At 29.9% G+C, this 11,438-nt stretch overlaps 2 protein-coding genes across 2 annotated transcripts; one reads left to right on the forward strand and one right to left on the reverse strand.

Moving 5' to 3' along the window:
• The first annotated feature begins 27 nt into the window (after positions 1–27).
• On the forward strand, positions 28–1,773 carry LOC126734458 (protein ARV1). Its single transcript, XM_050438103.1, has 5 exons — positions 28–325; positions 502–621; positions 675–858; positions 908–1,135; positions 1,594–1,773. The coding sequence occupies exons 1-5, from the start codon at positions 221–223 to the stop codon at positions 1,734–1,736; spliced, it is 780 nt and encodes a 259-aa protein (XP_050294060.1). The 5' UTR covers positions 28–220; the 3' UTR covers positions 1,737–1,773.
• LOC126734457 (probable proline--tRNA ligase, mitochondrial) lies at positions 1,765–9,621 on the reverse strand. Its single transcript, XM_050438102.1, has 6 exons — positions 9,386–9,621; positions 6,400–6,577; positions 6,040–6,113; positions 5,718–5,979; positions 5,254–5,657; positions 1,765–2,173 (listed from the first exon to the last, which is right to left on the reverse strand). Exons 1-6 carry the CDS (start codon positions 9,485–9,487, stop codon positions 1,853–1,855), a joined length of 1,341 nt encoding a protein of 446 aa, XP_050294059.1. The 5' UTR covers positions 9,488–9,621; the 3' UTR covers positions 1,765–1,852.
• Positions 9,622–11,438: the final 1,817 nt, after the last annotated feature.

Here is an 11,438-nt window from a genome sequence, read left to right on the forward strand (position 1 = left end):
AGTCGCTAACTTCGGATCTGTTTATATTGTATTGTATAGGTTAAGTGTTAATGTTTGCTTTTGTATTTTTTTACTAGTCTAAAGAATAAATAAATAATAAAGTCCATCATAACAAAAATCAAATTATTATCCATATTTGTCTAAAAATTGTATACTTTAATTTTACGTGATCTGGAGAAGGTAACGTCCCACCAAAAGCAATCAAATAATTTCCAGAAAAATGTTAAAATCTAATTTGAATTTTTACTACTGCATACATTGTGGTGAAAAAACACAAACACTTTTTAAGAAATACAGTGAGACAGTTTTAAAACTAACAGAATGCGTGAGTATATTTTATTGGTATTTTTCGTTTTAAGATCCATTTAAATTTAAATTGTTATTATTCAAGATTTAAGATCAGATTCCAGGTTTCAGACCAATTCTGAGATCCAGATAATATATTAAAAGTCTTCTAATAATTGCTTAATATATTTACTTATGTGGCTTTTTTTCTTGTAGAAGAATTGTGGAAAAACTGCTGACAAATATGTAGAATATGACATTGTGATAATAATTATAGACTTAATATTATTAAAAAATATTGCATATAGACACCTTTTACTTAATACTGAGTTTAAGGTAATTTTGTAAATATTTTTGCTACATTTTTGTATTCTATGACCTGATTTTAGAATTTTTGGAAATTAGCTGTAATTCTAATGCTCTTAGAGTCATATTGTGATTCTGCATTATCAACTCGATTATTGACTAATGTTTATGAAAAACAAGCCAATAAAACTGAACCCACTTTGAGTGATTTTGATATGAATATTGAAGACCTTAAATTTTATATTATGTGTTTGAATACTGCTCTTAGTAAGTATTAACGAATATTTAATTTTGTTTCTGAAATAATGTATTTCAGGTCATTTTACTTTTGTTTTGACAATCTACATGTTAACCATCATTTATGGTAAGATAAAAAGGTGGGATGATATGCCAACATTATGTTTGATAATGAAAACCATGACACTGGCCTCAACAGGGGCATTTTTGCAGTTGCCCTCTATAATTTGGGACTTGTCACTTTATTCTCATCATTTACATTTTATTACAGTTTATACCTGTCTTAGTCAATTGCTGGCTTATAGAGGTAAGTCTGCTTCAATTTAAAAATTATTTTTTAAATTAAAACATACATTTTTATACTTTTTTTTAGTTAATTTTTTACATTTTCTGTTTGTGCATTTTGGAAGAAGGCAAACAAACATACCTATTAATGCTTTCATAAAACAAATTTTGTTTCAACTGAATTTAACTGTTTTAATTGAATATAGAAAAAAGTATGTTGATAATAAATACAATGACTGAAAATGTGCATTAAAACCAGTTTATGTAATTAATATTTCCATTAAGTAATGATCTTAATAAGAAACTTTTGATGTGATTATTCTATTATACAAGGAATATTTCTTTACCTATATGATATGTCAAATAGGGCTAAAAATACAAAGAATAATAATCTACTAACTGTAATCAGATTCTGCCAAGAGTTTTCAATCGTTACATTTTTGTTTACATAATTATATTGATGAATGTTTTTTTTTTCAGTAATATGCTACAGTCCAAAAATGTGGTGTCTCTTTGTAGTATTTGCCTCCCATTTAATTAAATATAATGTTAGTAGTCATTTAGGAACTTTCATCAATTTTATCTTTACTCAACATATGGATCAAAATAACCTAATATTCTAAGAATCAGAATGTAAAATAAAATAAAAAGTAAAACTAATTTTTGAGTTTTATTATTACAATAACATAACAAGTATACTGGTCTACAGTCTAAAACATACCATACAAAAATATGGTAATTACACCATACTTCTAGCCAAATGCAATACATTTCCATTATCTTTTATATAAGTAATAATTTCATTTTTACCAAGATATAACTGTTTATTTTCTACAATGTCATTCAGTTCGAAAATTGGAGGGTTTTCACAAGACATTTTATTTAAAACTACGATATACCTAATGCCAGTTCTTCTACAGTCCAATAATCGCCTACCAATAGTAAGAGAATCCCGGTCATCTAGTAAAATATTATATTTAAGATCAGGAAGGTGTGATTCAAGACTCCTATATAAGTTTTCTCCTAACTGCTCAGTTAGTTTCGCTTCTTTGCTTCCTTTCTGCAAAAACATGCCAAAAAATTAACTACACTATCCTTAAAAAGGTTTATAAGGTTAATTTTAAAAAAATGGAAGAAAACGAAAAAACCAGAAGTGTCCTAGATATAACCAAGCTCAATAATGCCTATTAATTTAGAATGCAAAGGTTTTTAATACAGTTAGGTCTTAATGGATTTTGCAAAATAAAATAGAAAATAAATTAGTTCATATCAGATTAACGCTATTGCTAATTTACTTGTAGACCTATTAATTTGTTTAAAAGTGATAAGAAAATTATTTAATTTAGTGCAAAGCTATAGAATAAAATATAATATAAAATGCTTTATTGCATATGACACATATTTTACAGCTTGAGCTAATAAAGATTAATTTCATAGCTGGTAAGGATTTATCCAATTAGCTGATGAAGAAAAACTAGATATACAGACAAATCTTAAGATTCATTGTGTTGGTTCATAATATTTAATATTGTAATTTTATAAATGATGAAATAAAAAAAAAGAATTAAACTACCTAAAATAAATAATAATTTTACAAATAACATTTTCAATTAACGATTTTAATACAAATATAATTCGAAAGTCGCTAACCTTCTCGAACTATAAACAAAGTTCTTTTCTATTCTAAAGAAAATAAATACGTCGTAGTATAACCAATTTAAAAAAAAATAAAAGCCTTTTCAGAATCACACTTTTTTAAAGAATGACAGGCCTAGTTTAGTTGACAGTCTGTTTTATATTCTAATATACAGAATATCATAAGAAACATATTCACTACATAATTTTACAGATATACTACATAAATACGTTAAATTGGAATAACATGGCAGTACTTACAGTAACAGAGTAGTTCTTATAATAAATTTTAAATTCAATTATTATATTTTGTATATACTTGTATATTAGGTATATGTTGAAAGAACTCGTCCATTATCTCAAAGAGACTTACGTAACTAGAGAAAAAAATGAAAACTCCAAGTCTCAGTCTCAAAATGTCTATTTAATTATTCAGGTGACATGTTTCGCTAATGAAGCATCATCAGACCTATAATAAACAGAAAAACACACGTAACTACAATAAAACCTTACACAAAACTACAATAAAACCTAAAGTTAGTCGTTTTGAAATTTCCATAGCTTTCAAAACGACTAACTCACTAAGAAAGAACCTAGTAAAGACGTTGGATAAAAGTGATCCTCTATCTAAATCGGGTGTATATTGTCTTAATTGTAAGGATTGCCCTGCCGTTTATGTGGGACAATCAGGAAGGAGAGTATCCACAAGGGTACAGGAACACCTAAGCCTCGTTAATAAGTTCAGGGACACCAACACCACAGAAACTAAGTCAGCATTTGCTAACCATTTATTATCAACGGGTCATAGTTTTTCCGTCCCTGAAAATGTTTCCATTGTTCACGAGTGCCCTAAGAGTAGAAAGTTGGATCTCTTGGAGAAAATGGAAATCACCAAAGCCAAAAAGAGTCCAAATTTGACATGCGTTAATGATGTTTTCACCTTTGAGCCAGGACTTATCTTTAATAATCTTATCTAACCTCTTGTTTCTGCTCACGATACGCATATATACCTTTGACTCCAATATTCGTAGGCAGGGCTGGCCGATTGGTTAACGGTCTGATGTTTCACCAAGATCGACTTTAGAGCGTGGGTTCAAATCCTACACCTGTCACGTTTTTCCCTTTTTTATATTTTTTGTTGAATTTTTGTGCCGTGTTATTGTTTTTTATTACAAAATATGTGGGTATTCTCATATTTAAATTATATTTGTCAGTACTTAGCAGGCCACCTAGCTATAAGGTAATTTTATCTAATTTTTAATATTTGATTTTGTTTTAGGTTTTATTGTAGTTTTGTGTAAGGTTTTATTGTAGTTACGTGTGTTTTTCTGTTTATTATAGGTCTGATGATGCTTCATTAGCGAAACATGTCACCTGAATAATTAAATAGACATTTTGAGACTAAGACTTGGAGTTTTCATTTTTTTCTCTTAGGTATATGTTTACCGTTAGCAAATAAAAAATAATAATTTTCAATATCATTTAGTAATTTTTATATTAAATAATATTCAATAGAATAATACAAGTACAGAAATAATTATGAAGAGAAGTCCATTTAAACTATCCATAAATATAAAATGAACAAACTGACATAAGTAATTTAATTTATATTATACACTTCTTTTTAGAAGAAAATTATGGTTTTTTCTACGTACACTAAAATACACATGAGTGAAGGTTCCAATAACAATTTTAATATAATACATTCAACTAATTAAATAAATTGTGATTTATAACACATTCTTTTTGTTAATGAAGATTTAAAATTCAGTAGAGAGAGGTAAAGGGATATAACGTTGACTGAGAAATTGGGAAGATACGTAAATGCCCTGCATTAAACCGTGCCCGTCTGTAGTGAGGGCCGGGGACGCGCGGAACGAGAGGGACTTGCTGCTTTTGAGCGACGCTTAGCGGCCAAGCGCGGCAATTCTCATTCAGTTTCAGCTGAAAGAAAACTGATATCGGGCACCCAGGAGAGTTTTAGCAAATACATAATCAAATTATTTTTTCATGAATTGAAGCGCGGTTTATCACTGTATAAAACAATTTTTATACTGGGGTTTAGTGTTGTTTTTTGTATGAATATAAATATGTATACCTACCTAGAATTCGGCGAAAGTAGCTTGGCCTCTGACCTTGATATGCACAATGGTTTGTACCATACAAATACCGTATCATTAATAATTTTATTCGCGCATCTCAGAGGCCAAGTTACTTTGGCCGAGTTGTTGTACATAATATAGTTTTTACGATTGACACAATAATATACAAATTTGTGTGTTTTAAGTCGCAGAATATGATATTATTATTATTATTATTACGTTTTAAATTTTGCTTATTTAGTCAAAGTCTTCTGTAGTCTTAGAAAATATTAACTCATTTTAATGAAGATTTCTCAATCAACGGATATAAGCTTTATATTCAATAACCAGGCTACTCTTCACCCAACATTTATGACCACAAGAAATAAATAACCATTTAATTTATAATAATAATTCAATGTACCTTTGGTGGTATAATAGCTACATTATATGGAGCTATGCTATCGGGCCACCTCAGCTCTTGCTCCAAACTAAGACATTCTAAAGCCGCCCCCAAAATTCTGCTAACTCCAATACCATAGCTTCCCATTTGTAATGCGTGAGGTTTTGTGTTTTTATCTAAATAATTAGCATTTAAAGGTTTGGCGTATTTGTCACCAAAGAAAAAGGAGTGTGCCACTTCTATTGCTGTTGAACGGGTAATATTTTTACTTTCTCCACATTTAGGACATGCATCTTCTTTAATAAGTTCTGTGTTTGTTTTATGGTCACATTGGTGACAAATGAAAATCTTATCATCCCCAATTTCTGCAGGATAGTGATATTCGTGTGATAAATTGCCTCCCATTGCACCAGAACTTCCATTAACTAAAAAATAAAATATACTACATAATAAAATAAATTTAAAGAAATTAGGATCAAAAGTACCTTTGACAAAATGAACACCTATCCGTTCAAATATCCTATTATAACTTTGAATTACTGTATTGTAAGTTTTCATGGCTTCCTTCTCGTTTAGATCAAAGCTATACATGTCCTTCATTAAAAACTCTCTTCCTCGAATAAGTCCAAATCTTGGCTTCATTTCATCTCTAAATTTTGAAGTTATTTGGTACAGAAGCAAAGGGAATTTTTTGTAGGACATTGGCGCAAGGGTTGATAATAAATAACTTGCTGTCTCTTCATGAGTCTAAAAAGGTCCTGAGCATTAATTGAAGAGCCTTTGTAAGAAATAGTTTAATTTGCCTACAGGGCCTAATATATAATTGTGATCATGCCTGTCCTTAAGAGATATAAGTTCTGGTCCCAGTGCATTTATCCTACCTACAAAAGGAGAAGGATAGAAGTTCATATTTAGTAGATAAGGCAATAATATAAGAGCTTCCTCAGCAAAAACGCAGCATTTATTTATATTTATAATGAATCTGAATCTCTGTTCTCATTTTTTAAGTTTTTTTCTTAACTTAAATTTCTATATTTTGTAATATTGAGCATGTATGATGACTAGTTAGGTACAAGGTTGAATTATGTCATACATTCAAAACTGTTATATTGTCTTTTGGCTACCCTTGTTTTTACTACTAAAAATAGCTATTTTTTAAAATCATACCACTTTTTTCCCAAAGTTCAGTCTTTACAAGTGTAGGAAAAATTACTTTTTGCCCACCAATACTCTTCATTTCTTCATCGACAATATTTATGACTTTTTCTAATGCCTTTACACCCAAAGGCAAAAAATGAAAGCAGCCAGGAATAGCTTGATGAATGATTCCTAATTCCAACATTAGCTGCAAAACAACAAATATTAATAAAATAAGTAACATGGGATTTATCATTTATGTAATGACTAAACTACACTTAAAAATATGTTTTTGCTTTAAAGTTGAAAATTTGATTTTATTGAAGAAGTCTGTTTTGGAAATAGAGTAAATGATTAATAAAAAATTTACTTTTTTTGAAGGAAGTATTTTCCCCTTGAAATAAAATGCCAATCTGGTTTTAAGAGTGATGCATTTCAATGAGATAACTAACTCATCAAAATATGTTTATATTCAAAATGGTACATGATTTAAAAAGTCAGTACAAAGATCAAATTCACATTTAAGTAACTAGAACTACAAATAAATTTTAAAAAACTTACTAAAGCTTCACTGACTACAAACAATCAAAATCATTAATATTAACATTGCACAGAAGATATTATAAGGATTCATATCAAAACTTGCTAATCTTCTCATCTTTAATTTATATTATTAAGGTAAAAAAGTTGCTGCAGAGGAATGATGAGTTATATCATCGAAATGTGTCACTCTTGAAACAAAATTGGCATTTTATTTTGTAAAGAAAAGACTTCCCTCTAAGAAAGAGTCTTCCTTATTAAAAAATCGAGTTTGAAGTTTTATGCATTATTTGTTTCTTTGGGATAAGGAGGAGTGCAAATCCTATGCTGTAAATCACACTGTTAAACCACAGTGTACTCTTTGGGAAATTTTTCATGTGAATAATTTAGCTACTTTTAAAATAGCAACTACATCTTCAAACATCTATTATAGATGTTATATGATAGACCTATTATAGATTATAATAATGATCATATATAGGTGATGATTTATAGATCAAAGATTTCAATTAGGAGATACAGTAAAATCTATTTAAATTTCTAATTGAACTGAGGAAAATTTCAAATTAAAAGAACCAACCCAAAGAAAGATGTGAACTTTTTCAATACAGGAAGCTGAATTTGATTAATATAGAGTGGCTATAAGAGATGTTTATGGAGTGGTATCAAATATCTGTTGAGATTTTTTTTTTTTACAAATTTCTTTATTTTCAAACATATTACAATCATATCTTTACAAAATCAAAATCCTTAAAACAGTGCCAATGCACTGGTACCAAGGATATGTAACGTTCAGAGTGTACAACAACCTTAACCATATATACAGATATATTAAATATACTATAAACCTTTCAAAAAAAAAGAAAATAAAACAAATCATAATCCCTGACGATGTCAATTACATCGCTACCCTTATAAATCCAATTAAATCCAATTAAATACCTACAATAAGTGTAATTTTAGATATTTTTCTTTAAGTATATTTATAGCAACCAAGCAAAACGAAAAAAAAAAAAAAAACTATTCTAATATATGACTTAAAAGTTTCGCTGTGAATTTTTCAACCGAGTCCATGTTCTTAATGACTACTGGAAGACTATTATATACTATTATAGCCTGATAAACTGGATTACGTAAACCTACATTAGTCCTGATATTATTGTCCCAATAGATGTCACGTTGAGCCCTGGTATAATGATCGTGAATATTTTCAGTAGAGACCATTCTCATATGAGTCTTTTGGATGTTATTAGTTACTTTAAACATATATTTGCCCTGTTCAAATATAAGTAACTCTCTCAGCATTAAGACACCCAACCCCCTATTTAGGTCCACAGTGCTTTTACGCCAATCAATTTTAAATAATCCCTTTAATATTTTATTTTGCAATACCTGCATTTTATTAAAATCCACCTGACCACAAGAGCCCCACAAAGGGAAAAGGTATCTAAAATGCGACAAGAAAAAGGAATTGTAAATATACATCTTGCTTTTAAATGTTAAATAGTCTCTAACCCTGTATATAGCTCCTAGCATTGGTATAATTTTATTAGTTACATGCATTAAGTGCTCTTTCCAGTTCAAGTTATCATCTATGATTAGCCCTAAATATTTAATGTGTGACACTTTTTCAATTAAAATATTGTTTATTTTTACTACCGGATTTCTAGAAACTTTGTTTTTTTGTTTAAAAAATAGATAATTAGTTTTAAGAATATTAATTTTTAATTTATTGCACAGTAACCATTTGGAATATTTTTCAAGATCTGTGTTAACAACACGCTCCAGGCTCTCAAGATCACTATCACTGTACAACATAGCTGTGTCATCCGCAAACGTAAAATATCGACCAGTCAAGCCAGCAGATTTACTCTTGTAATTAGGAAATTATGGTTAGATTTGAGTTTTTCATTTATATAAATATTGATAAGAAAATCTAGATGATTATAGTATAATATCTCATCTATCTAACTGAACAGCTGTAAAATCTTCACATTGGACTGCAGGCTGAAGTTATCTTTAAAAGATTTAAGGTGTTCTCTAAATGTTTGTTGGATTTGATTTGAATTTATTTATTTTTTTGACTTGATCAGTGATATAGCAGGTATATTAGTTGTTCAAGACCTACTTATACACTGTTTAAGCAGGTGATGCATTTGAAATTGTATTTTTATTTATAAGGTAATTAAGGTCTCATATTAAATTTATATAACATGGTTTGTAATTTTAAAGGCTTGCTTTTATTAGTATTATTATATAACTTAATCCCTTCATATCCTATTCAAAAGTTCAATGAAATATTCATTGTAACTAATGTCCTAAGGCGGAATGTTATGTATACATTTAAGTTCATTTTACATGGGTAAAATTATTGATAGTTGATGTTGACGAAGTTGCAGTAAAGAAAGCCTGAATATCTCAGAAAAAACATTTTATGCTTAACCTGTCCTCCTCTGAAAATGCTTTAAATCCTTACCCTTTGGCTTTTAGACATGAAATCCTTGTGTGTTAAATTTGTATTCTTCGGTACAGCTGTTATTGGCTGAAAGATTCTTGAAAGCCGGTGAATTCCACACATTTTGTAATCGAACTTATGCCAATATATTTAATATTTATATGAACATTTGGTCCTTAATTTGCAGGTTATGTTCTATTTATTTACATTTTTACTCTCCCCACTATTACATTTGTTAAAAAGGGGGTCATCAGATGTGAAATTGTGACTGGAAGTGTGACCGCAATATATCGCTTGTTAGGGATGTGCTTTAATATCGATATTCACACTTCGTATATACCTCATTATTTGGACGAACCGAGCGGGAGATATCCGTAAGGATAGGTCCATTTGATATACAGGGTGTCCCGAAATAACTTCGCAATATTTTACCAGCCGCATCTTTGTCTAAAAATAAGACAAAAAGTCCATATACAGTATGGTTCAAAAGTGCATCGTTTTTAAGTTACAGGGTGTTTTTTGAATCATGTTAAAGATGGTTTTTTGTTAATATATCCGGAACGCCTAGTTGTAATCTTTTGAAATTTTCAACATTTACTATTGATTTTATTAAAAACTGATATTGCAACCATTTTTGCCAAAATGTGTACAGGGTCGTGTAAAATAAGTGGTCGGTAAAGTTTAAATTGTTAAAACTTTTTTTCTAGCAACTCCGTGATAATTTTGGTATTAGAATTGAAAAGAACAACCATTTTTACATAGAAAAGGTGCTCTTGTCTAATTTCGATAGGAGCTTCCGTTTTCGAATAAATTAGATGTAAATGTTTTGCAAAGAGAACGCGTAAGTTATTTTGGTAACAGTTAATAAAATTAAAGAGCATCTTAAAAATCCGTTGGGGATCAACATGACCTAAGACTATCACAAATACTTTATTTAAAATCAAAAATTGTTTTTCGAGTTCAATTGTTTTTTTCTAATGTAATTGAATAGGTAAAAAAAAGGAACAATTAATTTATTACGTAAAAAAAAAACATAAAAACACCAAACAAAAAAGCACAAATTACAACAAATGTTCAAAGTGGTTTCCATTTTGCTGAAGACACAATCTTGCCCTACGCGTTATTGCGCGAGTAGCCCTTAAAACAAAAAATGGATTTCTCTTTATTTTATTAACAGCCCAATTAATCCTTTGCATCAGTTGTTCACGGGTATTTATCTCCACGAAATATACCAAGTCATTTAAATTTCTTCATTAAAGTCTCCATAAATAATAATCTAACGAAGTTAGATCTGGAGATCGAGGAGGCCAATTTATAGGACCACCTCGACCAATCCAACGTTCAGGAAAATGGTTATTCATCCACTCCAGCACATTGCGACCAAAATGAGCAGGCGCTGAAAAATCATGTTTTGGCATAAGATAAGAGGAACTTCTTCCAGAAGCTCCACAAGATTGGCCGATTGGGTAATTCTATCGGGCCAATAAGTTGGTCCCCGATTAATCCCGCCCACAAATTTACCGAAAACCTTCTTTGAAAATTACTACGCCTTATGGCTCTTGGATTTTGATTTGCCCAAAAATGCATATTATGCATGTTAAATGACCCATTTCGTGTGAAAGTGGCTTCGTCCGTCCATAAAATGGAAGGAAATAAGTTTGGATTATTAATTACCCATTGACAAAATTGGATCCTCAACGGAAAATCGTCTAGCTCTAAATCTTGGACCCGCTGGTAATGAAACGGATGTAACCCTTGGGATCTTAGCATTCTTCCAATCTAATAAAAATTAAATTACTATCGTAACAATAAGTAATTTTTTTAATTACTTACTATAGAGCGAGGGATATGTGTGGCTCTTGACACATTTCTTATACTTGCCCCCGGATTTTCTTCAAAAACATTTAAAACATTTTCTAAATTATAATCTTCTTGTGATCTGCCTTGTCCACGAGCTCTTTGAAAACTTCCGTTATCGCATAAATTTCGGCGAGTGTTTATAAAAACTTGACGATCTGGAACATGTCTTAGGGGAAATCTTCGGCGATACTCACGGACAGCCGCTAAAGAACTG

This window comes from Anthonomus grandis, chromosome 3, assembly GCF_022605725.1.
Source record: "Anthonomus grandis grandis chromosome 3, icAntGran1.3, whole genome shotgun sequence".
Lineage (NCBI taxonomy): Eukaryota > Metazoa > Arthropoda > Insecta > Coleoptera > Curculionidae > Anthonomus > Anthonomus grandis.

Coding starts and splice junctions, on each gene's coding strand:
- LOC126734458 (XM_050438103.1), top strand. CDS start 221: ATGTTAAAATCTAATTTGAATTTTTACTACTGCATACATTGTGGTGAA. Junction 326..501: donor TTTTAAAACTAACAGAATGC/GTGAGTATATTT, acceptor TTTTTCTTGTAG/AAGAATTGTGGAAAAACTGC. Junction 622..674: donor TACTTAATACTGAGTTTAAG/GTAATTTTGTAA, acceptor ACCTGATTTTAG/AATTTTTGGAAATTAGCTGT.
- LOC126734457 (XM_050438102.1), bottom strand. CDS start 9,487: ATGTGTGGAATTCACCGGCTTTCAAGAATCTTTCAGCCAATAACAGCT. Junction 6,578..9,385: donor TCATGTCTAAAAGCCAAAGG/GTAAGGATTTAA, acceptor GTTGTTTTGCAG/CTAATGTTGGAATTAGGAAT. Junction 2,174..5,253: donor TAGCTATTATACCACCAAAG/GTACATTGAATT, acceptor ATGTTTTTGCAG/AAAGGAAGCAAAGAAGCGAA.